At 42.1% G+C, this 27,773-nt stretch overlaps 1 protein-coding gene across 1 annotated transcript in view; it reads right to left on the minus strand.

The window, feature by feature from the left end:
• Positions 1–314: 314 nt before the first annotated feature.
• Positions 315–27,773, minus strand: part of CDH16 (cadherin 16) — a 148,452-nt gene continuing 120,993 nt past the window's right edge. Inside the window, exons 14-17 of the mRNA XM_072114241.1 lie at positions 25,521–25,751; positions 22,334–22,450; positions 1,761–1,877; positions 315–723 (exon numbers count right to left, since the gene is read on the minus strand). Of these exons, the coding sequence (XP_071970342.1) occupies positions 626–723; positions 1,761–1,877; positions 22,334–22,450; positions 25,521–25,751 (563 nt within the window). The 3' untranslated portion in view covers positions 315–625. The remainder of the gene's footprint in view (positions 724–1,760; positions 1,878–22,333; positions 22,451–25,520; positions 25,752–27,773) is intronic.

Raw genomic sequence — 27,773 nt, forward strand, 5'->3', positions numbered from 1 at the left:
GTACAATGTGCCACATAATAAGTATATACAGTTCACCTCCTCCATTCTGTAGTGTGACAGATTGGCTGGACCCCCTGAAACTGTTATTCCCCTGGTAAGATGTTCTTTAAATACAGTTCCATTGCAAGTCTCCATGGTAGACTGACCTTCCCTTTTTTTACCTCTTGTTACTGTATACTGACCTTCCCTTTTTTTTCTTGTTACTGTATACTGTATATATATATGAAGAAAAAAAGGCAGCACCCCGAGATTGATTGTGATCAAAAATGTACGAAGGAATTAAGTACAGCTTTATTTGTTTTAACAGCCCCAGCCTGCCACTACAATTTTTAGCAAAGTTGGACAACCCCTTTAAATATTTAGATTGCATTGTCTAAAATACATAGAGTTCTCAAGCAGTTTACTGTTTACTACATATTTTGGGGAGTACAGGTAATTTTTAATCAGCTTTCAAGTACATCACATTGTGATTTTATGTGGAATCATGTAATAAAAAATACTGCTTGTGGGATGAACCTTGGGTTATATATAAAATATTACAGTGGAAATAGTGCATACAAGTTATATTAGAGCCTGTGTGCAGGAATTATACAAGAATAATTGCTATACAATGATGACTCCATCCTCAAGCTGTGCTCTGCAGTGGAAAGGTGTCTCTGGTCTCCTTCCTTTTATGAGGGGTTGAAATTGACAAGTGACAGAAGATTATGATAAGAATAATGCCTGAAAGAAAGCAATTCAGCAATACATTATTTTAATGATTATTAAACATGAAATTGTAAAAATTACATTAGGTGTTGTGCAACCCATAATAATAAATAATAGGAATTGTCACAGTGGGGGGAAATCATTAAGACTGACATTCAAAACGCCAGTCTTAAATTCCCCCCGCTGGTGCTTCCGCGCCCATATCCACTAAGAGACTATGGCCCTTTTGGTGCAAACTTCACCAGTTCCTTCCAGTAGATCAGGTCTCAACTGGCTGAGTTTTTTGCCAGAGTAAACATGGCAGGATGAGTGTTCATGCCCCTGCCCCGCATGGGTCAGAGAAGCCAGAAAACTGGCAAAGATGGGGAGATTCATGTGCTTTCTTCGCATGATAAATCTCCCCCAGAGTGACTGCAGAAGTGGTAGATGGGGTATATAATTTACTAAAAGAAAAGCAACCAGTAAATGTATGGCAGAGATCTCTGCGGATGTCTCAGCATTATGGTTATATGTAAAATCCACTTTGGGCCTGTGTTTCTGGAGTGGGGGAGAGAGAGTGGACCCCATTCCATCCGGATTTAGTTTACAGTTGTGCTGCTCTTATATAAGGTCAGCAGTTCAGACACGTTGAGCTTTTTGTTGCTGTTTTTGTGAGGTTGCGCTGTATGTACAGCCTCTTTATAGGGGCTGATTTGGCAAGCTCTGTGTGCGCTATAGAAATAAAGGAATTATATTAGAATTATTTCCAGTTAGGATAGCCTGTTGTCTAGTTAGTGGTCAGATGGCAACAAGGACTTTATTACTGTAGTTTTTTTGTACTTTGTGGTGGTGGCCAGTTATACCAAACAGCCTGTGTCATTGCTTTTCCCCGCAAAAGTGCCTATCTACCCCATATCTCTTACAGAATATATATGTGTATGTATATATATATATATATATATATATATATATATATATATATGTATATATATATATATATATATATATATATATATATATATGATCATTTCTAATTAATGGGGTCATGGTGAGGCATCACATGCTATACATACCTATAGCTGCCATAGTGCCCAAGATGATGCCTAAGGCTGATGAGAGTGTGGGCATTCCCTCCATCCTGTCTACATCTATCTTGCAGTGACCTCTGGTATTACAGCGGCAAACTTTGACTGAGGTAATAAAAGGAAAATGTTATTCACATATGTATAATGATTTACTACATAGTCCAAAATATACTAGTTGTGAGGGATGTGCTTTTGAAGATCCCATTAAAAAGTTAGTGGATCCACAGCCTGGAGCAGGTTACTCAGCTGTTAAAGGGAATCTGTCATCAGTTTTTACAAGGAAAAGCTGCAGACAGTGTTAGGTTGCAGCCCTGGAGATCTGTGTAACCATCTTTGTATATACTGTCACTAGCATCAGAAGTGTGACAAAACATTTATATATTAAGATTTTCGATTATCCAAGTATATTAGGATCCTTGTTCTCGCTGCTCCTTGGCTCCTCCCCTCTGCTCTAATTAAAAGTAGAAGCAGATTTCTGATTGGACGCTATAGAAGTTACTCAGTGCAGAAGAGAGATGCTGTGATGCAGTGCAATGCAAAGAACTAGATGCACAGAAAAGACATGTCCCCTAGATGCTACTGACAACACATTCTACTGCTACCTATAACTGTCTGTCATTTATTTAGTGCAAACTTCCTTTTAAGTTTAAATCACAACAAGAAAAAAAGTTGGTGTGGAACATCTTTAAACTGGAAATGTTGATGACATGATAGGTAAATATCCATCGCCCACAATTTTACACCCAGCTAATGTCCTTGTGTTTGATGTAATATGCCTAGCAGGCCTGCTAAATCCACGTGGGGGGAAATAAAAAGCCTTTCAGCCTAAAAATTGCCTACAACAATTACAACATGTCACACAGCGTTTTTGGGATACGCGCTGAGTCACTCGCTCAGGAGATAATGATGAGACACTATTTGTCCACATTTTCAGTTCTTTCAATTTCTCTCAAAATGATTTGATAATCAAACTTAATCGAGGAGTTGAGCAGCTTGAATGAAAGGACATTGCCTGGCATCCCCAAGAGACGGAGCCCAGCTGAAGGACCTCTGGCTGCTTCTTGGAACTAAATGATCTTTCCTCTGAGATGTTCAATACATGTGTTCTTATTAAAGGACATTGTTAAATTTTCGTGATTAAAACACAATGCTGGAAAATACATACTGTATAATCACAAAACATTATACTGCCCTTCACATCTGGTACTTGGAATTAATTCATTATAATCTAGGATGGTGTTTGTATATCCAAAGCTTAACTGGTTAAGGACCCTTTCCTGTTTTTTCATGTCCATTTTTCACTCCCCACCTTCAAAAATCTATAACTTTTTTATTTTTACACATAAAGAGCTGTGTGACGGCTTGTTTTCTGTGTAACAAATTGCACATTCCACTAGTGATGGTATTAAATATTCCATGCCATGTACTCGGAAGCGGGAAAAAAATTCCAAATGCAGTAAAAATGTTGAAAAAACGCATTTGCCCCATTTCCATGTGGGCTTGGATATTACGTCTTTCATTGAGCGCCCCAAATGTCATGTCTACTTTATTCTTTGGGTCAGTACGATTAAGGGGATACCAAATTTGTATAGGTTTTATAATGTCTTCATACATTTACAAAAATTAAAACCTCCTGTACAAAAATTATTTTTTTGACTTTGCCAACTTCTGGCGCTAATAACTTTTTTATACTTTGGTGTACGGAGCTGTGGGTGGTGTCATATTTTGCAAAGTTTGATAATATTTTCAATGATATCATTTTTAGGACTGTACGACCTTTTGATCACTTTTTATAGATTTTTTTATATTTTTCAAAATGGCAAAAAAGTGCCATTTTCGACTTTGGGCGCTATTTTCCGTTGCGTTACGGGGTTAAACGCATTGAAAAACCGTTATCATATTTTGATAGATCGGGCATTTTCGGACGCGTCGATACCTAATGTGTTTATGATTTTTACTGTTTATTTATAATTATGTCAGTTCTAGGGAAAGGGGGGTGATTTTAAATTTTAGGTTTTTTTATTATCATTTTTTTTTTTTTAACTTTTTTTTATTTTTATTTTTACTATTTTTCAGACTCCCTAGGTTGTCTGATCGATCCTATCATATGCTGCCATACTACAGTATGGCAGTATATGGGGATTTTCCTCCTCATTCATTACAATGTGCTATCAGCACATTGTAATGAAGGGGTTAAAACGAAATAGCCTCGGGTCTTCGGAAGACCCGAGGCTACCATGGAGATGGATCGCCGCCCCCCGATGACATCACGGGGATCGGCGATCCCAGGTAAGCCGGCAGCCATTGCTGTGAAAACACCCATGATCGGTGCTAGCACCGATCGCGGGTGTTACCAGTAAGCCTTTGCTGCAATATGCAGCAAAGACTTACCGGCTATGGAGAGGGCTCAGCCCGTGAGCCCTCTCCATGCAGCGCGACTCGACCGCCGCCGTGAATACACGGTGGGCGGTCGGCGAAGTGGTTAAAGAGGCTTGCCCATGAAAGAAAGTTCTCAAATTATACCTACTAGTGATGATTACACAATAGATACATTTTAACCCCATACTTTACAATTTTACTCACTTTTATTGCTGTTTTAGCTCCTATCACTCAGTGATGGTTAGTGTAAAATTCTAGAATGTGGGCAGGGACTCTCTAAGCAGACACATTGGGGCTCATTTACTAAGGGTCCGTGAAGCCCATTCTCGCTGGGTTTCCCGCCGATCTCCGTTTTGCGCCAAATTGCCCCGGGATTTTGGCACATGCAATCAGATTTTGGCGCATCAGCGCCGGCTTGCATGCAACAGAAATCGAAGGACTGAGCGCAGGATTAAACATTTAGAAATGTGTCGCAAGACACGCACTTACAAGCACCAGGAAGAAGCAGGTGAACTCCGGCGGACCTCGGGGCAAAAGCAACAGATGCAGGACCGGGTAAGTAAATCTGCCCCATTATAATCCCTTTTTGACTATGTGGTTAGATTATCATGGCCCAGGGTTTACCTACACTTTCATTTAGCTTCTGAACATTCTACTAGTATATGACACACAGAAAAAAAGAGATGAAACAGATAACAGATAATGAGATGCAGTAGATGCATATAACACAAAATGGTACACTGCTAACTCAGCTAACACACAGAGTCAGCTCTGCTATATGCCTCTTTCCCCTGCTATAAAGAGTCTATGCACGCTGCTTGCTGGAAGGAAGTGATTGTGTGTGTGCTCCTCTTGTAATGGAGGGGGAAGGGCAGAGGTCACACTGCATTGAGCAGACAGGAAAAGCTATTCATTAGAAGAATCTGCCCTACCCAACCATAGAAAATAAAAGATTTACGTTTGGATCCCAGGCAACCAAAGCTGTAGATACTAGGAGTGATAGAGACAGGTTGGAATTATATCTGTAAATGCTGTATTTTTGTTAACAACAGTGAATTAGTTAATGTGTTATTTTGTTATCCCAAGTATATTTAAGAATCTTGTCTTTATTTCAATGTCCCTGTAAATTCTCTGACCGTGCCCTGGGACCGGGTGTTCAGTGCCCTGGCGGTTGGGGACTGCTGCAGTAGATGACTGAATGGGACAATCCAAGAGTGAGAGATTGAAAAGAAGTTTAGCTTCTATCCTCAGATCCAAATATTTTAGTATTTTCAATGGTATTTTTTTATTTCCCTGTTTCAGATTCACCAATTTAAATACATGCGAAATCCAGAAATGAAAAAATTGTACAGTCATGTTATCCTGCCCTATGCATGTGCTCAATTGGCACTGCACGTAATTGAAGAAAAAACACAATAAAACTTGTGCTTAGAAGGTTCACTGAATCATCCTCATGGCCCTGCAAAGATGCCTACTGCCCAGGAGAAAATAGCAAAAGTATATCTATATGTAAATTTTATTTCCTCCTTAGCGGCAAGATCTGCAATGATGTCATCACAGGCAGGTCCTGGGGGATTATTCAGTGTGCAGGCTGTGTGACAATGATAGGAATTTTAGTTAATTTTGCAGGTCACTTTATTCAGATCTCCAGATTATGTAAGAAGATTAGTTCATCTAGTTCAAGTAGTTCAGTAGTGTTCTGGCACTGTGATAATGCTGATTAGTGATTGGAAACACATTAAAGAGGATCAACTTGCCTATAGCCTGGTAAACAAAACTATACCACTAATACACAAAAATTATGTCCCTGATGAAGCCGATCTGATTGGTGAAACTTGAGTCGGGCTGGGAGTTTTTATGTCACATCACCTTGTTATTTGCAAGAGGAGGATGGCTTTTATTGTTAAAGATTCTTAAAGATTCATTGTGAGTACAACAAATAAATATCTACTATGAGCCTTAAAGGGAACCTGTTATCAGAAATTGACCTAATAAACCACTACCAGTATTTTGCCAAGCAGCTGAACACCTTCCAGATTGTGTTTCTTTCATGACCCAGGGTGGTGGCATCATCCAGAAAATCAACTCACTCTTCCTCAGAAAGCCCCTTCAATGATGGTCCTGATGGTCCTACATCCATAGACATCACAAACCAGATCTCCTGAAGTCTGGTGATCAATGTCAATCACAGAGGAGAAGGTGTTCAGAGCTCCCCACCTTGACTTCAGTGTTAAACTCTCCTCCTCCTTGACTTTGTACAGCCAAATAACATCTCACTTTAAAAGTGGTTTAAAAGGCCAATTTCTGATGACAGGTTCACTTTAAAGGTGGTAAACTAGTGTTTGTTCCCCTATTTTCTTCCCTGGATGAGGACTGCCCTGTGATGAGGACTGATAGTTGAATAGACTTTGTTTCCAGGAGGACCAGAAATGCTGAGCTGTATCATTCATCAGGGAAAATAATCTTTATTCAACAAACTACCCATCACTACTGTTCATAGAGAAGGAGCACCTGCGTGTGCTGGCTCGGTAAGGAAGAATGGGAATCAGAAGTGCTGGGAGTGCGAAGAGAAGGGGAAATGAGTGTGCAGCAAGTGTGAGGAAGACCAGGTGCAGCTTGTGCAAGGACAGTGGATAAATGTTGGTGCAGGTTGAGTAAGGAGAATGAGGACATGGGGGAAGGAACTTTGGGTGCTAACTATGTAGGAAGGAGGAAGGGGACCTGGGTTGAAGGCTTTGTGTGGAGTTGTTGGGACACCTGGGCATTCTGTGTGAGGAGAAGAGTTTATGGGGCTTCAAAATCTGGAAGAGGAGAAGAATAGATTCTGCATAATTCTGCTGACAGGTGCCTTTAACTCCTGAGGGGCCCATCCCCACCCATACCCCGGGCCCCATATGAAAATGTCTCCACTGGTTACACGGCCAAATAGCTGCAACTAAAAAAAACCCCTCCACACTTACCTTTGGCTTCTTCTCCCCCCTCCCGGCCGTTTGACTTTATAGTGTGTGCGTACGGGCATGGATGTTTTTCAATGTGGCTCTAATGAGGACATTTCATTAGTGAGGAGAGGGTAAGAGGAAGCTCTGCTGTGGACATTCTGTAAAGGGGGGGGGGGGGGGCTCTGCTGTGGACATTTAGGGAATGTGATTGGCTTTCCTAAAAAGATGGGATATAAGAGCACATTTGAAGAACATCCGGACACATGTTGGTTTGGACAGCCCGGGAACCATGAGTCACTTAATCCATCACTGTAGCCTGGTATTGAGAAGAGGCTGATGTAAAGAAGATGACATGCCTGCCCAGAGCAGGGTATATGGATTCAACCAGAAGGGGGCAGACTAAAACAAGATCAACTGATAATCAGCAGGTGGAGCCCGACTTCATTTTACAAGTTTTTAACGCCATCATTCAGCTGCCAGGGGTATTATAGCTGCTGCCAAGGATGAAATGATTGCATTTTTATTGTGATTTTTTCTACTTCACAAGCCTTCTAACACACCCCGGCCAGGCAATGCTAAATGTCAAAGAGTTATACAAAATTAACTGTGGTCTTTGTAATAATGAAACCACAGCACTGCTGGGAACCTACAGATTATGTAATTATAGTTGCCCTTTACATAGAGAATAATAATCACCTTATATCCAGGAGGTTTGCTTTATGTTACTCTGCAGTATACGGTAAGCGTGCTGCAAGGTCTGTCCTCTACAAAAGGAAATGGAGCTTAACACTGATTTTAAATTAAAAATAAATACATAAATCAGTGTTGGACCACATTACTGTTGACATGCCCAATTATTTGTTTTCATAGGACCTAACCCTCTAACAGAGGTTTCTGGCAGTTTCATAGTCCCCGCTTCCCGCTAAAAACACATGAGCTTTCAGCTGATCTGCATTAATATGTGTATGGTGGATTTTCCAAAAATCCCTGTCAGATGGCAGCTAGGCTTTTCCATTCACTATTATGCAGCTGGGGAACATAAAGACCTGACAATGCATACAGGAAAAAAACAAACCATCAGGCTTTTATAGACTAATATCTACAAAATGTTATTCCTTGCTGCAAACCGCCATACTATTACATTGACAGGTGGCATGGAGATGGTTCTGTGGTTGGTGCTTGCAAAAAAAATCTTAGCATTGATCGCCCTCTTGCCCCCGTGGCTTCATTGGGGAGCGACAATCCTTTCCGAAGACAGCCTTGAGACTTCAGGGCCTGTCATTAGGATGGAGCTGTCACGGCCTGTGTATTTCACGCTGTGACATATTACCTCCATTTACTCCAGTATATAGCAGGAGCAATCAGACCCACTAGGTTTAAAGTAACCTAGGGGGTCTATGAATACAGTAACAGAAAAAAATGTTTAAAAAGTAATACAAATTTTTTAAAAATAAAGAGTTCATATCACCCCTGTCCTTAGAACTGATGAACATAATAAAGTCTATATAAATGTAGTATCTCTGTGAGTATACCGACAAAAAGAATAAAGGGGAAGTGTCAATTGGACTGCAAAGTGAAAGCTGTAAAAACAAGAGCCCATTAATATATGGAGAAAATGAGGCTTGCATTTTCATTGGACTGTTCATGGTTTTTGGGATTTGCAGAGCTAATACAGGTATTTAACAGGGGTTTGCACTGGGATTGTGTTGCATGCGATCGAATTGTGGCGCAGCTGCGCCGGCTTTCATCCAACAGAAATGGGGGGGTGGGCCGTTGGACGATCCGACTGATTTGGACTGAGCATGGGATTTAAGATTCAAATTGTGTCACAAGACCAAGCACTTACATACATCAGGAAGAAGATGGTAAACTCCGGCGGACCTGAACGAGAAAGCGACACATGCAAGATATCTGGCAAACGATTTTAGTGAATCGCCGCAGAGTGCATTATCGTCAGACATTCTGCAATTCGTGAACTCGATGGGATTGGGTAAGTAAATGTGCCCCAATGGTTTTTTTCCACAATTTCACCGTATTTGGAATTTTTTTCCAGGTTTCCAGTACACACTATGGAATATTAAATACCACCACGAGAAAGGACAATTTGTCAAGCAGCAAACAAGCCGTTATACAGCTCTGTTCACAGAGAAGTAAAAAAGTTATGCATTTTTAGAGGGGAGCAGAAATGGAAATGAAAAAACAAAAAAAGGGCATTGGCGGGAGAAGGTTCTAGGGATCTGCAGCGCTGAAAGTTTTCAAGAGCACAGTAACATCCCCAATTCTGAAATGAAAGGGCCTTTAAAAGAGAGGTGACCAATAGCCCTATGGTCACTCTGACAGTGTGAAGCATGGTGATGGTATCTTTATACTGTACTGGGTCTTCTGCAGCTGGCACTAGGAGACTGATCAGAGCTGATTGAAAGTTGAAAAGCAAAAAGTGAAAGATATTCTTAATGAAAACCAGAGCCAGAGAGCGCTGGACCTCAGAGTGGAGTAAAGATTCACCCTCTAACAAAACAATGAAGCTCTTTTACTAAGGGTCAGAATCGCACATTTTCGTCGGGTTTCCCGAATATTTCCAATTTGCGCCAGGATTTTGCCACATCGGCGCCAGCTTTCACGCAACAGATATCGGGGGGCGTGGCCGTCGGAAAACCAACGGATTCGGAAAAAATGCAGAATTTAAATTAAAAATTGTGTCGCAAGAATAGCATTCACATACAGCGGGACGAAGAAGATGAACTCTGGCGGACTGCAGCGCAGCAGCGACACCTAGTGGATATCGGGCACATGACCTTAGTGAATCCCGGCAAGCTCCAAATCAACGTCGGACAACGCGCCACTGGATCGCGACTGGACCGGATAAGTAAATGAGCCCCAATGATCATAAGCATCAAGTCAAGACAACAATATATGGGTGACTTGGCATTAAAGGGTCTGTAATGGCAAATGGCAGAAAATACCCAAATTCTGGTGTGCAATAAATTTGGAGGCTGTAGTGAATAAAGAGCTTAAATGGGGCAACATTTTTCCTTTTCCTTATCAGTAAATATGCAGAGACACTCTTTGTTCAAATTCTCATTATGGGGTAGTGACTGCAGAATGACGTGGAAAATCATGTATTATATTTATTTATTTTTAGCACAAGGCCACAATATAACAAAATGTGAAAAAAAGTAAAAGGGTCTGAAAACGTTTCAAATGCACTTTATATATCAATGTCCATTTCAAATATTCACTTTTGTCTATTTTAGTAATAGAAGACTGAATATAATAATTAAACATCAGTTGCTATGGATACTGAGTAGAGCATAATTTATATCATACAAAAGAATGCTTCATTCTGAATCATATGAAAATTAAAGGGCTTGACCATTTACAATTACAGATTGATCCTGATGCATCCAAAACCAAAAATAAATCTGCAAAATAATCTCCTGTGGCAAACTATTATGCTCATATAATATTATAACAACAGCACGGCAGGGACTCTCCACAGTACCTGCTGCTTTCAGCCAATGCATAAGGTGCCATGATGTCATTGTGCGCGTGCATCCTTACATCATTCTGTGGTGAACACTGAAGAGTACAAGGTGGGTGACGCATGTGCTCAAGAACTACCAGTAAGCCATTTTATCTTACAAGTAAAACCGCAGTGAACGGTAGATCCAAGGTAGAAAAGCACTCCCCATCACCACCCACTGATGACATTATCAGGCTGGTGACACCACTGAGGTCATGAGGTCTAAGGAACTGCCCAATGAGCTCAGAGACAGAATTGGGGCAAGGCACAAATCTGGCCAAGGTTACAAAAAAATTCTTCAGCAAATAAGGTTCCTAAGAGCACAGTGGCCTACATAATCCTTAAATGGAAGAAGTCTGGAACGTCCAAAACTGTTCCTCAATTTGCCAATCCAGCCGAACTAAGCCATTGTGGGAGAAGAGCCATGTGAGAGAGGTAGAGATAAACCCCAAGATCACTGTGGCTGAGCTCCAGAGATGCTGTAGAGTGATTGGAGAAAGTTCCACAAAGTCACTGCATCCCTCCACCTGTCAGGGGTTTATGGTAGAGGGTGCAGAAGGAAGCCTCTTCTTAGTCATACCTAATGTGTTTATGATTTTTACTGTTTATTTATATTTATATCAGTTCTAAGGAAAGGGGGTGATTTGAATTTTTAGGTCTTTTATTATATTTTCTTTTATAACTTATTTCTATTTTTACTATTTTTCAGACTCCCTTGTATACATTAACCCCAGGTTGTCCGATCGATCCTACCATATACTGCCATATTACTGTATGGCAGTATATGGGGATTTTCCTCCTCATTCATTACAATGTGTTGACAGCTGATGCCCGCCGTGTATTCACCGGTCGTGAACCGATTAAAATCCCCATAGAAAATATCTGGGTAGTTAATAGAAATTGTGTCATTGTTCATGTGCTTAGAGCTAAATTTTGGAGGGCTGAAATTCTGCCAGATTTGGACATAGTAGAAATGGAAATATTTCATTCCTATGAAAAAAATTATGTGGGAATTTGGAATTATTAAGAGATTTAACATAAGTAGAAAATGGGCACGGCAGCATAAAGTAAAACGCTTCAGACCTTTTTAAATCCTAAAGAAATAATGACAAGGAAAAGAAGAGAGGAATAGGAGAGGAGAGAGAAAGAGAAGAAAGAGAATGTAAGTATGGACATAGGGGAGTTGGAGGCTTCTTAAATCAGGTCTTGCTAATATACTTTTGTTTTTGCATAAAAAGGTGTATATTTTGTTGGTAAAAGAATATGGGGCAGATTTACTTACCCGGCCCATTCGCGATCCAGCAGCGCGTTCTCTGCACAGGATTCGGGTCCGGACGGGATTTATGAAGGTAGTTCCTCCGCCGTCCACCAGGTGGCGCTGCTGCGCTGAAAATCATCTGAAACGTGCCGGAATACACCAGCTCGGACCAAGTGAAGGTAAGCGCTTCCCAAGCGACACTTTTTCGGTTTTTAAATGCGGCGGTTTTTCCGAAAACGTCGGGTTTTCGTTCGGCCATGCCCCCCGATTTCCGCCGATGCGCCACAATCCGATCGCGTGCGCCACAATCCCAGGGCAATTCAGGTACAATCGGCGCAAATCGGAAATATTCGGGTAACACGTCGGGAAAACGCGAATCGGGCCCTTAGTAAATGACCCCCTATGTATAATGCTGTACTTTATTAGGATACCTTTGTATCTGACATTTTCTGTTTATGTATTGATGAAATTTAATAAAAAATTATATTTCAATAATTTATGAAGGTGACACAGGGGGCTCTCGTGCGCCAGCGTATGATAGCCCCGCCGCTGCAAATTCGCAGCCCAATACATCAAGAGGCTTCTGCCTCTTGATGTAACGGGGCTGATTGCAGCGCAGCGTTTATCCTACGCCAGGCACGGCCTGACGTAGAAAAAGACGCAGCTGGCAACTTTTCACTTATGAAAAGTCGCCGGCAGCAGCAAGTTGCCGCCCGGCTGTGCCCTCTGCTCGGCCGGCCTCGCCCCCCCCCTCCCCCCTTCATGCCCCTTCACTCCCCACTGGCGTGAAGGTGGCGGATCGGGGCAAATAATCACAAAAGCTAGCAATACGCTAGCATTTGCGATTATTTCAGGGCCTCTGCGCCACTGGCGGTGCGCAGAGGTCCTGATAAATATCCCCCACAGTGTATATGTGACATATGTTGGGAGAAAAGCATAGTCGGTTGTATTGTTTGGGTTATACTTGATTCAGTTGAAACCAGAAGTTTACTTATACCATTTAAAAGGACACATATGTATGTTTATCTCACTACCTGACAAGAAATTAGAATAAACCGTTTTAGGTCAATTTTAGGTCAATTATGATTACCAAAAATATTTATATTTGCAAAAGACCAGAATAATGAGAGAGGGACTTTTTAAAGGCATTCGAAATGTGCATATCAGGCCAAGAACAAAAGCAAAAGACCTTAGCTGGTTAGAGTATTATCATTAGCCACAGTGAAATGAGTATTGTATCGACATTGGCTGAAGGGCTATTCTGCGAGGAAGTATCCATTTCTCCAAAAGAAATTAAAAAAAGCCAGATTAATGTTTGCAAGTGCACACAGGAACAAAGACCTACATTTTTGAATACATGTCCTGTGGTCTGATGAAACTAGAATTGAACTGTTTGGCCACAATGGCCATCATTATGTTTGGAGGAAAAAGGGAGAAGCTTACAAGCCTGAGAACACCATCCCAACTGTGATACATGGAAGTAGCAGCATTATGTTATGGAGTTATTTTGCTGCTTGAGGGTCTGGTGCAAAATAGATGGCATCATGAGGAGAGAACATTTTGTGGCAATACTGAAGGAACATCTCAAGACATCAGTCAGGGGTAGTGGAGCCACTCTATCACCATGAGCAATGACGTAAGGTGACCTGGGAGCGGAATCTAAGTGATACCCAGTTTTCACTAGAGCCCGCCACAAAGCAGGTTGGACACAGGCAGAGTAGAAACGCTTTCTCATAGGGATAGAGCACAAAGATACAGCAAGGGACACAGGAAGGGGCTGGGAATTTAACAGGGAAGGTGGCCGGCCAGCACCATCGGAATGCTGGCCCTTTAAATATCAGAATGGTGGGATCTCACGCGCCAGGGTGAGGGGACCGCCGCTGTAATGAGGGAAGGTTAGCGCTGCAGCGGGGCTCCAAGGGTGCGAGGAGGCACACATGTGCGCCTGCGACCCAGAACATGGTCGCAGCAGCACTTGTAAAAGAACTCCCCCCCTTCGGTCTCCATCTCTTCTTGGACTGAAGGAACCTGTGCAGAAGAGCACGATCCAAGATGCTGTCCTTGGGCTACCAAGACCTCTCTTCTTGGCCAAACCCCATTCGATGAGAAAGAATTGCTTCCCTCTGTCTTCATATCAAGGACCTATTTTACCTCAAAGACATCAGTGGCAACAACCTCAGGAAGACGTGGGGAGGTGGAAGTTTGGGATGCGCAAGGTGAGTGGAAGACAAAGCTTTTAAGCCACCGGATAAATAAGCTTCAGCACCTTTAATGGACCCAGGAAGCGAGGACCGAGCTTGTAGCTGGGAATCTTCAGCTGCTCATACCTGGAGAACAGTCATACTTTATCACCTAGGGAGAAGATTTATCAGCCTTTGTCTTGGTTCGAGCAGACACCTGAAGTAGGGAAACACGAGTCTGCTCCTAGATGAACTTAATATCTCAAAACAAACTCTACCACAACAAGAACAGAAAGAGGAAGAGGGGTTGGCGTGGATGCTGTCCATAGACATGAAGAAGGGAGCAGAGCTGGCAGGTTCAGAATCCAAGGAATTATAGGAAACCTCTGCCCATGGCAACAGGGTGGACAGTCTGCCTGTCAAGCGGAGACAAAATAGCAGAGATAGCAGCCCAAAGTCTGATTAACTCTCTCCTCTTGTCCATAAGACTGCAGATGGTATGCAGGAGAAGTCCAGTTTCACTTGAAGGTGGCTGCACAGAGAACCAGGAATTAAACTGGACTCCTTGGTCCGATACAATATGTAGAGGGAGTACATGAAGACGGAAGATGTGGAGAAAGAACAGGCTGGCAAGACGAGGAGATGACGGTAGACCAGGCAGAGGAATGAAATGGGACATCTTAAAAGACTGGTCTGTGACTACCCAAAAAACGATATTTCTGGAAAATGGTGGAAAATCCATAACAAGTACATGGCTATGAGTCCACTGGCAACTAGGTATTGGCAAAGGCAGGAGCAGGCCTGCTGGCTTGAGATTTTATGACTTGTTATGGGTAGAGGAAATGCAGGAGCTCACAAAGTCTTGTACATCCTTGACCAGATCTGGCCACCATTAAAAACGAGATATGAGAGCGACAGATCTCTGCACCTCAGGGTGCCCACCCACATGAGAGCAATGTCCCCAAATTAGTATCCTCTTCCGAAGAGCAGGTCGGACATAGGTCTTGCCAGAAGGAAGCTGCTGTAGGTCCACAGGAGCGGTAACAAGCAACCGTTAGGGACGAACAAAATGTCTAGGAGCTGACAAAGAAAAAAGAATTTTGTGTGTATGCTCACCCACCGGGCAGTGTTGCTCCACGGAAAAGGTTTTGCTGTGCTCGCTTGGTTGAAGGCAGCTTGGTCTGGTCCCAAGTGAAGCAATGATAAAAAACAATGCAAAAAATTCTTTGGCACCAGCTGGTAGAACTTCATGTATTTATTCAAAAATCAAGTTTAAAATGGAAAAACATAAGGAAATAAGAGGATTAACATTCTAAAACAAGCTTGTACAAACGGACTGAGGTGACACATTTTAGACCTATGTTACATGGTCCTTATTCATACCTCTACTAAACCTGGCAACCATACTGGTATATAAAGCGGAGAAGACATTTGTAAAGGCCCGTCTCTGAATCATGTGACGTGAATAGTAGTCTGATTGGGCAGTACAATGTGGCTCATTTACTAAGGGTCCATGGACTGCGATTCCGTCAGGTTTCCCGAATATTTCCTTTTTGGGCAGAATTGCCCCAGGTTTCTGGCGCACGCGATTGGATTGTGGCCATCGGCGCCGGCTTGCATGCGACAGAAACTGGGGGGCATGGCCGTCGGACAACCCTCCTGATTCAGACAAACCGCGGAATTTAAAAACAAAATTGTGTCGCAAGATCAAGCACTCAAATGCACCAGGAAGAAGAAGGTGAACTCCGGCGGATCTCACATGCAGGAAATTGGACGCACGACCTTAGTGATTCCAGGCAGACCCGAATCCTCGTCGGACAACGCACCGCGGGATTGCAACAGGACCGGGTAAGTAAATCTGCCCCAATGTGTCAATCTGTAGAGGGCGGAGCTGGTACCACTACATAATATGTCAATCTATATGAAACAGAACTAAATGGAGGAAGGGGATATAAAAATCTTAATATATATATATATATATCTTAAATCATTACGGAAATTTAATCCCGATGGGTGACGTGTTTCTAGCGGAAGTATCCACTTCACCTCTTTCATATATAATCTTTTGTTACGATCTCCCGCTCTCTTGTCTGGAGTGACATGGTGTTTAGAAGCTCACGTAAAGGCTACAGGTGCTGGAGATGGTTCTGGGGTTAGCACCCGTTATGTGTTTGAAGATATGGTCTTTTAGTTAACTAGCTGTATAGCCAACATACTGGAGACAGCATGTTGTACATTCGATGAGGTATATCACCCAAATTGTTTCACAGTTAGTATAGCTATTGACAGAAAAAGTTTTTTTTTTAGCCTGAGATTTTAAAAAAGATTTCATAAAGGTTTCTTGCATATGTTTACAAATGTTACAGCGGCTGCCACCACAGCAATGGCTGCCCTTGTAAGTAAGCCAGGGGGTATGTGGGCTATGAGATGGAAAGTAGTTAGGCGCTACCAGATTGCCCAATGTAAGTAGCCTTGGTAGAAACAAATGTGAATCCATCCCCAAGTATCTCTTTCAGAACATCATTGTGTTGCAAAATGGGGAGATATTTCTTAATGATGGTTATTATGTCGTTATATTGGTTGCAGTATTAAGTACTGAAATGGGGTCTATTACTATATTGGGACGTGGTTGTGACTTTATCCAAAAGATAGTATGAATGGGGCTGAGAGTCCGCTATTCTCTTTGCTCTGTTACAGAGTGCTTTACCATAGCCTCTCACTTGCAACCGAGTTTCTAGATCTCTGCATGTTGCAACATAATTGATTTGTGTAGAAGAAGCCCTTTTTGCCCAAATATACTCCCCAATGGGCAGGTTCCTTATGGTATGTTTGGGATGATTACTGTCCGCCCTTAATAATGTATTGCCACTAGTGGTCTTACGATAGAGGTGACTTTATCGTTGTTAGGATCCCCTCTAAGGAGAATGTCTATGAAAGGAATAGATTGTTCATGGAAATGAAAAATTAAATCTCAGGTTGAAATTGTTTTGTTTGATGTAGGAGAAAAAATCGACAACTGCCTCCCGATGCCCAGACCACACCAGGAGACAGTTGTCGATTTATCCCACATACCATTGTATGTAGGAGAGAAATGGATAAGACTTGTGATATAGGAATCATTCATCCCACGTGGCTACATGTAGATTTGCCAGAGATGGGGAAAAACAGACTACCATCGGACATTTGTTTAGAAATTATCAAAAGTAAAAAAATTATTAGATAACAGAAACTTCTTATAGTTGTATGAGAGGGAGGGGGTGGATCGTTTTTTTGCCTGATCGCTAACTTAGGCTAATCCTAAGGTGAGTGAAATTTTCGCGGTTTTTCGCAGGCAATCGAGGAGTTCCATGGTCAGGGGTATCGGGTAGCGGTTCTTCACCATAACTTTATTAAGACCGCAGTAGTCAATGCAAGGATATAGAGAGCCATCCTTGTTGGCCACGAAGAAGAATCCGGCACCGGCAGGAGAGGAGGACTTGTGAATGAACTTCTTTTGTAGATTCTCCTTGACATAGGCCCACATAGCCGCAGTCTGAGGCACAGATAATGGATACACCCGACCCTGTGGGGGAGACGTGCTTGGCATCAAGTCAATAGGGCAGTCATAGGGCAGGTGTGGTAGCAGAGTCTGTGCTTGCTTCTCCGAAAAAACATCCGCAAAGTCCGTATGTGGAGCAGTGAGACATGGGAGAAGCCATAGTGGTTACAGGATGAGGTACCACCAAACAGAGTGGCGTGTGTTCTGTTCCATAGCAAAGAACCTCCCCTATCTGTCAGTTGAGCACGGGTGTGTGGCGCTGCAATAACGGAAAACACAGAAGGACGGAAGACGTGGACCGGGGTAGCACATAATAAGACAGTCTCTCCTTGTGCAATACCCTGATGTGCAGAAATAGAGGCTTGGTGCGGTAATGGACTGGATCGCAGGGGATCTGACCAGCGGCTTCATGAAACAGACCACAGGGAGATGATGCTGGGAGACCAGGGCAGCATCCACAAAGTTTCCTGCAGAAACTTTGGAATCCAAGAAGGCAAAAGACTGGAACTGGCTACCTGTCCCAGATCTGAACAGAACAGGGATATCAAATGTAGAGAAGCTTTGCTCTCAGCTAGGGACGCTTCTGTTTTTTACTACAGCCTGTCGCAAAGGGGATTGAACTTACTATGGCGGGATACCACCTGGCACGACTTTGCTTGTGATGGTGGCCAAGGCGGAGTACAGAATTGTAGAGAAACTTGGTCATGGAGTGGCAGGAGGTCAGGACAGGCAGCACAGGATGAAAGTTGGGGACGTAGCCGGAAGGTCATGCCAGACGGCAAAGGATCAGAGTCAGGAACATAGCAGGAGGTCACAACAGGAAACACAGAGGCAGAGTAGAAATGCTTTCTCAAAGGGATAGAGCTCAAAGATCCGTCAGGGGACATAGGAAGGGGCTGGGAATTTAACAGGGAAGGGAAGGCATACGGGTGCGCCTGTGACACAGAACATGGGTCTCAGGAGCACCCTTGACAACATGAGCCAGGAGGTTAAAGCTTGGGTGCAAATGGGTCTTCCAAATGGACAATGACCCAAACCATACTGCCAAACTGGTTGCAAAGTGGTTCAAAGATAACAAAGTCAATGTTTTGGAGTGACCATCAGAAAGCCATGATCTCAATCCTATTGAAAATATATGGACAAAGATGAATAGGCAGGTGTGAGCAAGGGGACCTACAAACATAGCACACTTACACCAGTTCTGTCAGGAGGAATGGGCCCAAATTCCACTAAGTATTCTACCATCTATTGTGAGAAACTTGTGGAGGGATATCCAAAATGTTTGCTCCGTCATACAGTTTAAGGGCAATGGTAGCAAATAGTATTAAAATGTAAGTAAACTTTTGACTTTGCCAAAAGTAAAAAATATGCCTTAACAATTCTCTCTCTAATTTTTCTGGAATTTGGCAAATATAAATAATTTTGGCAATCCTAATTAACCTAAAACTGGAAAGGTTTATTTTGATTTCATGTCAGAAAAACATGCATGTGTTTCTTTTTATGTAGCATATGTAAACTTCTGGCTTCAACTGTAAATATAGGGGGCACATTATGGTCAGTTGTGTTTTCAGTATTATATATTATTTAGGAGCACAGTGTGCAGATATCACATGAATAATGTATCTCTACACTGCCAAAGAACAGTGACATCATAGGATGAGAGTAGTGGGGTGACAGCTATTTCTATGAATAGTGATGCCACATGGAGTGGTCTGAGATCACATTGGGCCACATTTATACAAACTGCTTGCACGTGTATTTATAAAGTTTTTCTGCCAGTTTTGTGACACAGCTGCACTGTGTCTGACACGCAACAAAATTCCGCACCTAAAAGGGTTTTATAAATGTGGCCCATTATCTTTGTGGAAGGTCATATTTTGATGTCACATCGCAGATTGAGAATTTTAAGGTCTTACCATCCAGACAGGTCAATTTCTGAATGAATGAGGATATCAAAGGGCTAGGGTACTGATATTTATCAAAGCTGGCGCACAGTCTTTATTAATATTGTGCAATATGCACTGCTCAGGAAGTGTGCACCAACTTTTTTTGGTGCACGTTTAGTCAAGGCACAGTAAATGTGCTGCACCGTTCGACGGTTCTGCCCCTTTAGATGTAGAATGTAGGACACAGAACAACCGTAAGGCCCCTTCCACACTTGCGTTGTAGATCACGTCAGAGTTTGAGCAGGGTGCGATCAGTGTTTGGTCAGTGAAAAACGCACATTTTTCATCAGAGTGCAATCAGTTTTCAGTCAGTTTGTTCAGTGTCTCAGTTTTTTACGTGCGTTTTCAATGCAATTTCAATGCAATTTCGATGTGTTTTTCACACGCAGAAAATGCGCGTGAAATGGACTTAGGACTGAGCTCTATCTTTTCTATGGCAATTGATGCGTGAAAAACGCATTGCACTTGCATTGCACTTGCAAGTGTCTCAGAGTGCAATGCGTTTTTCATGCATCTCCATAGACTTGTATGGTGCGGTTTTCACGCGCGTGACTTGCAAAAGTAGAGCATGTCGAGATTTAAACGTGTGTAAAAAAAAACGCACGTGTGTGCGTGAAAAAAAATGTAAGTCTGAAAAGAGCCCATTGGTTACAATGGGTCAGAGTGCAATGCAAGTTCTGCGCGTCAAAAGCACGCACAGAAAACGTGCGTGAAAAACGCAAGAGTGAAAGGGGCCTAACACAAAACTGGTGCAAACACTTTATAAATAAATGTGCCAGCAGTTTTCACATTCTTTTCAGTACAGAGTCAGGGCTCATTCACACTGCCGTCTGCGGCGCTGTACATGCAGCCGCAAATTTGCGTCCGCATGTACGTCCCCATAGACCGCAATAGCGGCACGGCAGAAATACTGTACCACAGGCCGCACACCGCAAAAAGATGGAGCATGCTCTATCTTTCGGCGAGTGTTCGGCCGTGTGCCACGGTTTTCTATGGAGAGAAGAGGGGTCACCTCCTCCTCCTGTCCAGCACATGGCGGTATGCCCGCATGGCGGGCATACAGCGTGTGTATGTACCCTCAGACAGAAATCTGGCGCAGATACTTTAATAAATGTGCCCCAGTCTGTGTAGTACGAATTGCATTTGGGTCTGTTCAATCATAAAAATACCAAATTTACATAGGTATTTTTAAGTTTGAATACCTTTTAACAAATTAAAAACTTTGGGAAAAAAATCTTAAGGATGTCATTCTTATACCTGCAAACTTTTTTTCATACTTTAAAAACTTTATGAAGGGTCATTTTATGTACGGTAAGACAGTTGTCATTTGTATGTATACTATATTGGAAAAAGCATAAACTTTTAATCCAAATATTTATATGTTTTTATTGGCAGAAAAATAATGAAAAAGTTGGCAATTCGTAACTTTGTTCAAACATAGGTGCAAGGTAATTGTGAGATGATTTGAAATAACTTTGGTTGATATTTACCTTTAATATCATTTACTGCTCATTGGATACCATTCAGACTCCAAAAGTCCACATCATAACTAAAATTAGCACTGCCTGTCTTCACTTTCTGGGTCCCATGAGATGTGTTGCTGTGTATGTATTTGGCACTCAGCACCATTCAGCCAACAAAGTACACAGCCGAAGTTCACCAGAAGATGTATGTGAGCAAGTACTCACAACACACTAAAAATAGAAAGCTGTGTCTGCCCGGGGCACAGGCAGCACAAGTCATTAGTAAAAGAAATCTGTTCTTGCCAAAAAAATGTTTATTGGACTAATGAGACTATTTTTCTATGTGACAAGCTAACTTTCACCGATACATCAAATATACAGACGACAGTGAAAATAATGTAAAAAGATAGAGTATTAAAGCAGTAGGACAGAATTTCTGAAAAACCTTGTGAGGGTAGGTTTTTGCAAAAAGAAAACGTGTATTAACATTGTTGCTGCATCTGATGACCGTGTCCATCAGGAGTTTTCCCAGTCAGTCACTGCCTGTGAGCCAGTTTCATTGTGTTTTTGCTATTATTTGCAAAAATGCCATATAACATGACAGTATCTTACACACAGAAAAGTTGAGTTGCAACTATTTAGCTGTGTCTGTAGCTTTTCAGAGTCTTGTAACTGCATAGTTACTGTTTTGTTCGAAAAACATTTTTGAAAAGGCTTTCAGGACTACCTGAAGTCTTTTAGAAAGGCTTCAAATCAGATTCAATCAAGTCTCAACTGAAATCTGCTTCCAGGTCTCTTCTACACGTGTGCAATTTTGGTGCATATTAGTCGATACACTCGATAAAAATACATAAACTCTACATCATTGTCATTAAAGCCCTTATTCTCCAATTTCGACTATGCTTTGGGTCCTTGTCCTGCTGAAACACCATGTCGTCCTTTGCAGACTCATAGTATGTGAGTGACCTCCACTACCATGCTTGTTGTGGCAGAACATTGCTAGGAGCCAACTTGATGACTGCAATATTTTGCCTGGATATCCACTAATATTTTTTCAGGGCCACTTTAAGTTCCCAGTCATACCCTGTCCACATTGCTCTGGTACTTCCGGTCTCTGGCGCCTTCCACCAACCTCAAGTGCTAGGGGGGAAATTAGGGACCCTAGGATATCACTTCCTCTTACCTGTATCCTATCACCAGTGCCTATAATAGGTTGAAAGGCTAGAAAGTTACTTTAACACATCATGTATTATCTGCATTTTGGATGATGCACCAATTACATTAGATTAATAGTAGAATACGTTCTTTTGATTTCTTTTTCATGTGAAACTTTACCTCTAAGTAGGACCTGTTTGCTTTGTGGATCGGGTCCATCATCAGTAATGAAAATTGGCACATTTTGAACTGCAGGTTCTATATATTGGACTGCCATTGATAGGTAAGCATGGGTGCCTATGAAATAACAGCAGAAAACTCAATTCCAATGTAATACATATTTACGTTACATGCACACGTCGGTTATTTTTAGACATGTGCTAGTAGTTATTTGAACAGCTATCTTAAAGTAGGGTAATTTTTTTTTCAATCATTTAAGGAAAGTGCTATAACATGAGAGATTGGGTTCTAAAATAAAAGGAGTGACATTCAGTGTGAAATGGAGGTTTTGGAGAGTTAAAATAAAGTTCCAGAAGATGATCCAACAGTCTTAAAATAGTGGAATTGGGAAGTGCACCATTGATTGTTAGACATGGAAATACCTTATGGGATTTAGAGTTTGGCAGGTTATGCTAATGTTTGTGATGACATGACTACAGTACATTTATAAATGTTGACTTTTTGGTTCAACAATAAATTTGAATTCTTGTACATTGAAAAATAATACATCTCCTGAAAATAAGACTTAGTGAGTCTTTAGGAGCAAAAATTAATATAAGACACTGTCTTATTTTTAGGGAAATGGGGTAGCATACATCCCCATGTCAACAGCTGGTGTGTGAGTCGACTGTCCAAGACACAAATTATAGAGCAGGTCCCCAGGAATATTTGCCCATACAGATTTACAATGGTAATTTCTTCTTGCTTTCTGAATTCTGAACACTAGGAACACCCCCTTTTTTTCTGACAACAAACATGCCCCTCTCCCTCTGGCAAAATGCAAGCTCTCCCATTGACAACACAAAACAACCCTCTCACTGACAGTACACACCCCTCCCCCACTGACAATATTCAAGCTCCCCTTCACTGACAACACCCCCCATTAACATCTACCCCCCACCCTTATTCCCTGCCAACACACAAGCTCCCCCTCACTGACAACACACACACAGACTTTCACCCTGACACCAAACACAATCCTCCTTCCACGCTGACAACACATTACCACTAGAGATGAGTGAGTATACTCGTCCGAGTATACTGCTCGGTCGAGTATTAGCATACTCGGACCGGCTCGTTACTCGGACGAGTATCTCACCGGCTCGAGATCGAGCAGTAAATTAATAAAATAAATTGAATAAAAGTATTTTTATTGTAAAAAAAAAATATTACACATGTTTGCAGATGTTTTACTTGCAAGAACACATTGAAATAACAGTATTCTTCACTTTCCAGGTGTTCGCGCGTGTCTCCCGCTAGGTTAGGAGATGTTCGGAACATCTGGAATGTGAAGAATATTGTTCTTTCAATGTGTTCTGCACTTAAATGGTCCTGTATTAACTGATTTTAATGTTTTAATTCTATTCTTCACTTTGCAGCTGTGCGCGCGTATCTCCGAACCTATCGGGAGACACGCGCGCACACCTGCAATGTGAAGAATAGAATTGAAACATTAAAAACAGTGAAAACACGAACATTTAAGTGCAGAACACATTTAAATAACACTATTCTTCACATTGCTGATGTGCGCGCACATCTCCGACATTATCGGAAGACACGCGCTAACATCTGCAAAGTGAAGAATAGAATTAAAACATTAAAAACAGTGAATACAGGACCATTTAAGTGCAGAATACATTGAAAGAACAATATTCTTCACATTCCAGATGTTCGTGCACATCTCCTAACTTAGCGGGAGACACGCGCGAACACCTGCAAAGTGAAGAATATTGTTATTTCAATGTGTTCTTACAAGTAAAACATCTGCAAACATCTGGATTTTTTTTTTTGCACTGTTCTTTTACTGTTCAGTTTTTTTTAAAAAATGCTCGGGTCTCCCATTGACTTCAATGGGGCTCGTTATTCGAGACGAGCACTCGAGCATCTGGAAAAGTTCGTCTCGAATAACGAGCACCCGAGCATTTTAGTGCTCGCTCATCTCTAATTACCACCCACCAGCAGAACATGCTGCCACAAGATCTCTTGTAGCTGGAGGAGGGGCGGCTACCACTCCAGCTGTGGAGCTTGATAATTAGAGGGGTGGGGATGGCAGCACGAGACTGAGCAGAGGAGAATCTCCAGGCTCAACTGTCTGCCCTGCAGATACAACTTGCTCCCCCCCATGTAGAGCAGAAGTGGCGCCCTAGGCGATAACCTACCTGTGCCAGCCCTTTGACTGGGCCCTGACATTGGTTGACTTTACCAGCCTTAGTTAGTGCAATATGATTTTCTTTATCCACTGTAATCAATTTTTGCCAAAAACTGACAATTTGACAGATCAATGTGAGTGGACCAGTAAGGAAAATTAAATCAGAAAAGTGATACTGTGTATATACTTGTGTAGAAGCTGAATTTTTCAGAACAATAAATGTGCTGAAAAACCTCACCTCGACTTATACATGAGTCAATAAAAAAATAAACTTACATACTCACCTTCCGGCACTCCCGATGCTTGACGCGGCTCCCCGATGCCTCGTATGGCTCCTCTTCTGTCTTCTCTCTGCTGTATATCTGCTCTGCTGTCTCACACTATAAAGCAGCAGTGTCACCGCTGATTAAGTTATAGTGTGCACCGGCACACAGACACGCCTCTGCCGGCTGTTACAGCTGAGAGAAGCTACAGGGACAGGAGCATTGGGGAGCTGTGCCGAGTATCGAGGACTGCTGGTAGGTGTGTACGCTTGGTTTTTATTATGCATTTGGCAAACTGGGGCTGTCCATTAAAGGGGCTGGCTGGCTACTAAAGGGGACTGGCTGTATACTAAAGGGGGCTGGCTGGTTGTATACTATAGGGGGCTGGCTGGATGTATACTACAGGGGGATGGCTGTATACTGCTGGGGGATGGCTATATACTAATGGTGGCTGGCTATATACTAACGGGGGCTGGCTATACACTACTGGTGGCTTTCTGGCTATATTCTGGAGGCTGTGACCAATGCATTTCCCACTTTTGGCTTATACTCGAGTCAATAGGTTTTCCCAGGTTTTGGTGGTAAAATTAGGGGCCTTGGCTTATACACGGTCGGCTTATACTCAAGTATATACCGTAACTAATAACTAACTTCTAGGTTTCACATGCATGGTATACAATTTAACGTTCACAAAATTTAATTTACATTGAATAGCTACACTGTTTCCAAAACGTACCATTTAGAGCTGTCACCTTCCACTGTCGAAGTGAAGCATCATTGGGAGGCCTGAATTTGAAGGAGGCGCTGTTTCGTACTGAATCTTTGTCCCATACCTGAAAAATAAGCCTTTGCTTTTCTCTTTTTGGTGTGCAGAAATTCTCATTTGTGTTTTTTTCAAGAGGCACATTGTTGTTTACACCTAGTATGTGTATTGTCACATCCGCAGTAGCTGATAGACGAGGATCACCTGAAAAACATCACAATCAAATGTATAACTGATATTCCTTTCTTTTCCTTTCACATTGGGCACCTGAGGTGGTAATACCTAGAGGGTTTTGGACCTTATGTTTTTCATATGGCATGAGGGAAATAGAGTGAATTTGAGGCTGAATGTGTGACTTTATGAAAGGTCTCACTTCCTAAATCTGCCTTCCACATCTGGATTCACATGATAAACATTTTGAGACATTCTGAAGACAGTAACTGAATTGAATTACGCCTGAACCGACGTAATTGCGTTGATACATCCCCCAATGAGTCACTTGAGTTTAAAAACATCTTTACTCCGTTACACTGAGTATCTAACTGTGCCTTTGAGTGTCTAAAACAGTATTCCTGGTGTATCACGCTTGATCTTGATGGTATATTTCATTTAAGCAGATGCCTAGTAGCCTCTATTTCTGGCTAGGCTTAACATACATACATATATGATAATTTGGAGGCCATTTCAACAATATAGGCACCCTGGCACCTCCTTTCTGGGGAGGTCAAGGGGCTGAAAAATGCAGCACCCCTCTAAAACAACTTTAAAGAAAATCTACCAAAATCAAGCATCATAATCAAGCCTCATAAATTCAGACACCATGACTGTGGTAATCATTTTATATTTGTTATCCATGGCCTCCTTCCTTCTAAAATCAACTTTTAAAAGCCTTTGTTACTTACCTTACCTTGTTCCCCTGCAGCAGTTCTGCTTTCTCTTCTTCTGGTGGGGCTCTGATCTTGGCTTGGATTTCATGGGTGGGGCAATGGATGACATGCTATAGAGGACAGTACATTGAATGCAGGTCTCTTACTAGCAAAAGTGTTAGTTATTGAGTATTTTAGGTTTGAAACTGCTATACATGTAGTCAAGGGGGCATCTCTCTGTAGTGGTAGGAACTGGCTCTCACTTTACAGAATATCTACCATCAAGCATGATACACCTAGGTCCAGGAACTGTGACTGTGGTTATCTTCTTATATTTGTTATCTATGGCTTCCTTCCATTATGCTAAATTGATGCTACAGAGCCAAAGGGCTCTGGGGGGTGCTGCAGGGCCACAGGCTGTTACAACGGCTTATAAACGAGTCAATTATAAAAAAATAAACTTATATACTCCTCCTCCGGTGGCCCAGATGCTCCACGCGGCTCCTCTTCTGTCTTCCCCACGGCTTCTCTTCTTTCTTTGTTCTTCTTTAACAGCTGGCATAGACGCGGCCATGTCATCTTCTGGTCGGCCGACTCACACTATGGCGTCAGCAGCAGCTGCATCATAGTATTTCTTGCAGAAATATTCTCTCGTGGCTCTCGTGGAGCAAATCTCCAGTTATAAGTATCTGGGCGTATATCTTGATGATAAGTTGTCTTGGCAAATAAACTCAGAGAAACTATATAAGAAGGTGTCCAGGAGACATCCGTAATTGGGAGTGTCCTATTCTATGCGGTTGTATGCTGGGGAGGATTGGGAGTCTGTTGTGTGTCTACGCATGTTTTCGAAATACAAATCCATTTTGAGCAATGAAGCAAATCCACTACATAGTGTTTTAATTGGACAGCGCAGTACATTTAGTGAAAGGTTTCTGCAAATTAAATGTAGAAAAAATAGACTTAAAAACTTATTTCTGCCCGGGGTTATAGGGCTAGTTAACCAGGATAAGTAATGAGATTACGTATATTCATGGCATGGAATTTTTTTCTCTTTTAAACTTTTATGTGTGTGTTTTTGAATGTATTTTTGTCATGGGTTTACTGTCTGTATTTGTATTTGCGATTATGCGGATGGAGGTGTGACACTACAATTTCCCCTGTGGGGACAATAAAGTATTCTATTCTAGTATACTGCCAGCGAGCCCCTACTAGTATACAGCCAGCGAGCCCTAGCAGCATACAGCAGACTGGCTGTATACTACTAGGAGCTGGCTGGCTGTATACTACTAGGGGCTGGCTGGCTGTAAACTACTAGGGGCTGGCTGGCTGTATACTACTGGGGGCAGGCTGGCTGTATACT

This window comes from Engystomops pustulosus, chromosome 7 (assembly GCF_040894005.1).
Source record: "Engystomops pustulosus chromosome 7, aEngPut4.maternal, whole genome shotgun sequence".
Lineage (NCBI taxonomy): Eukaryota > Metazoa > Chordata > Amphibia > Anura > Leptodactylidae > Engystomops > Engystomops pustulosus.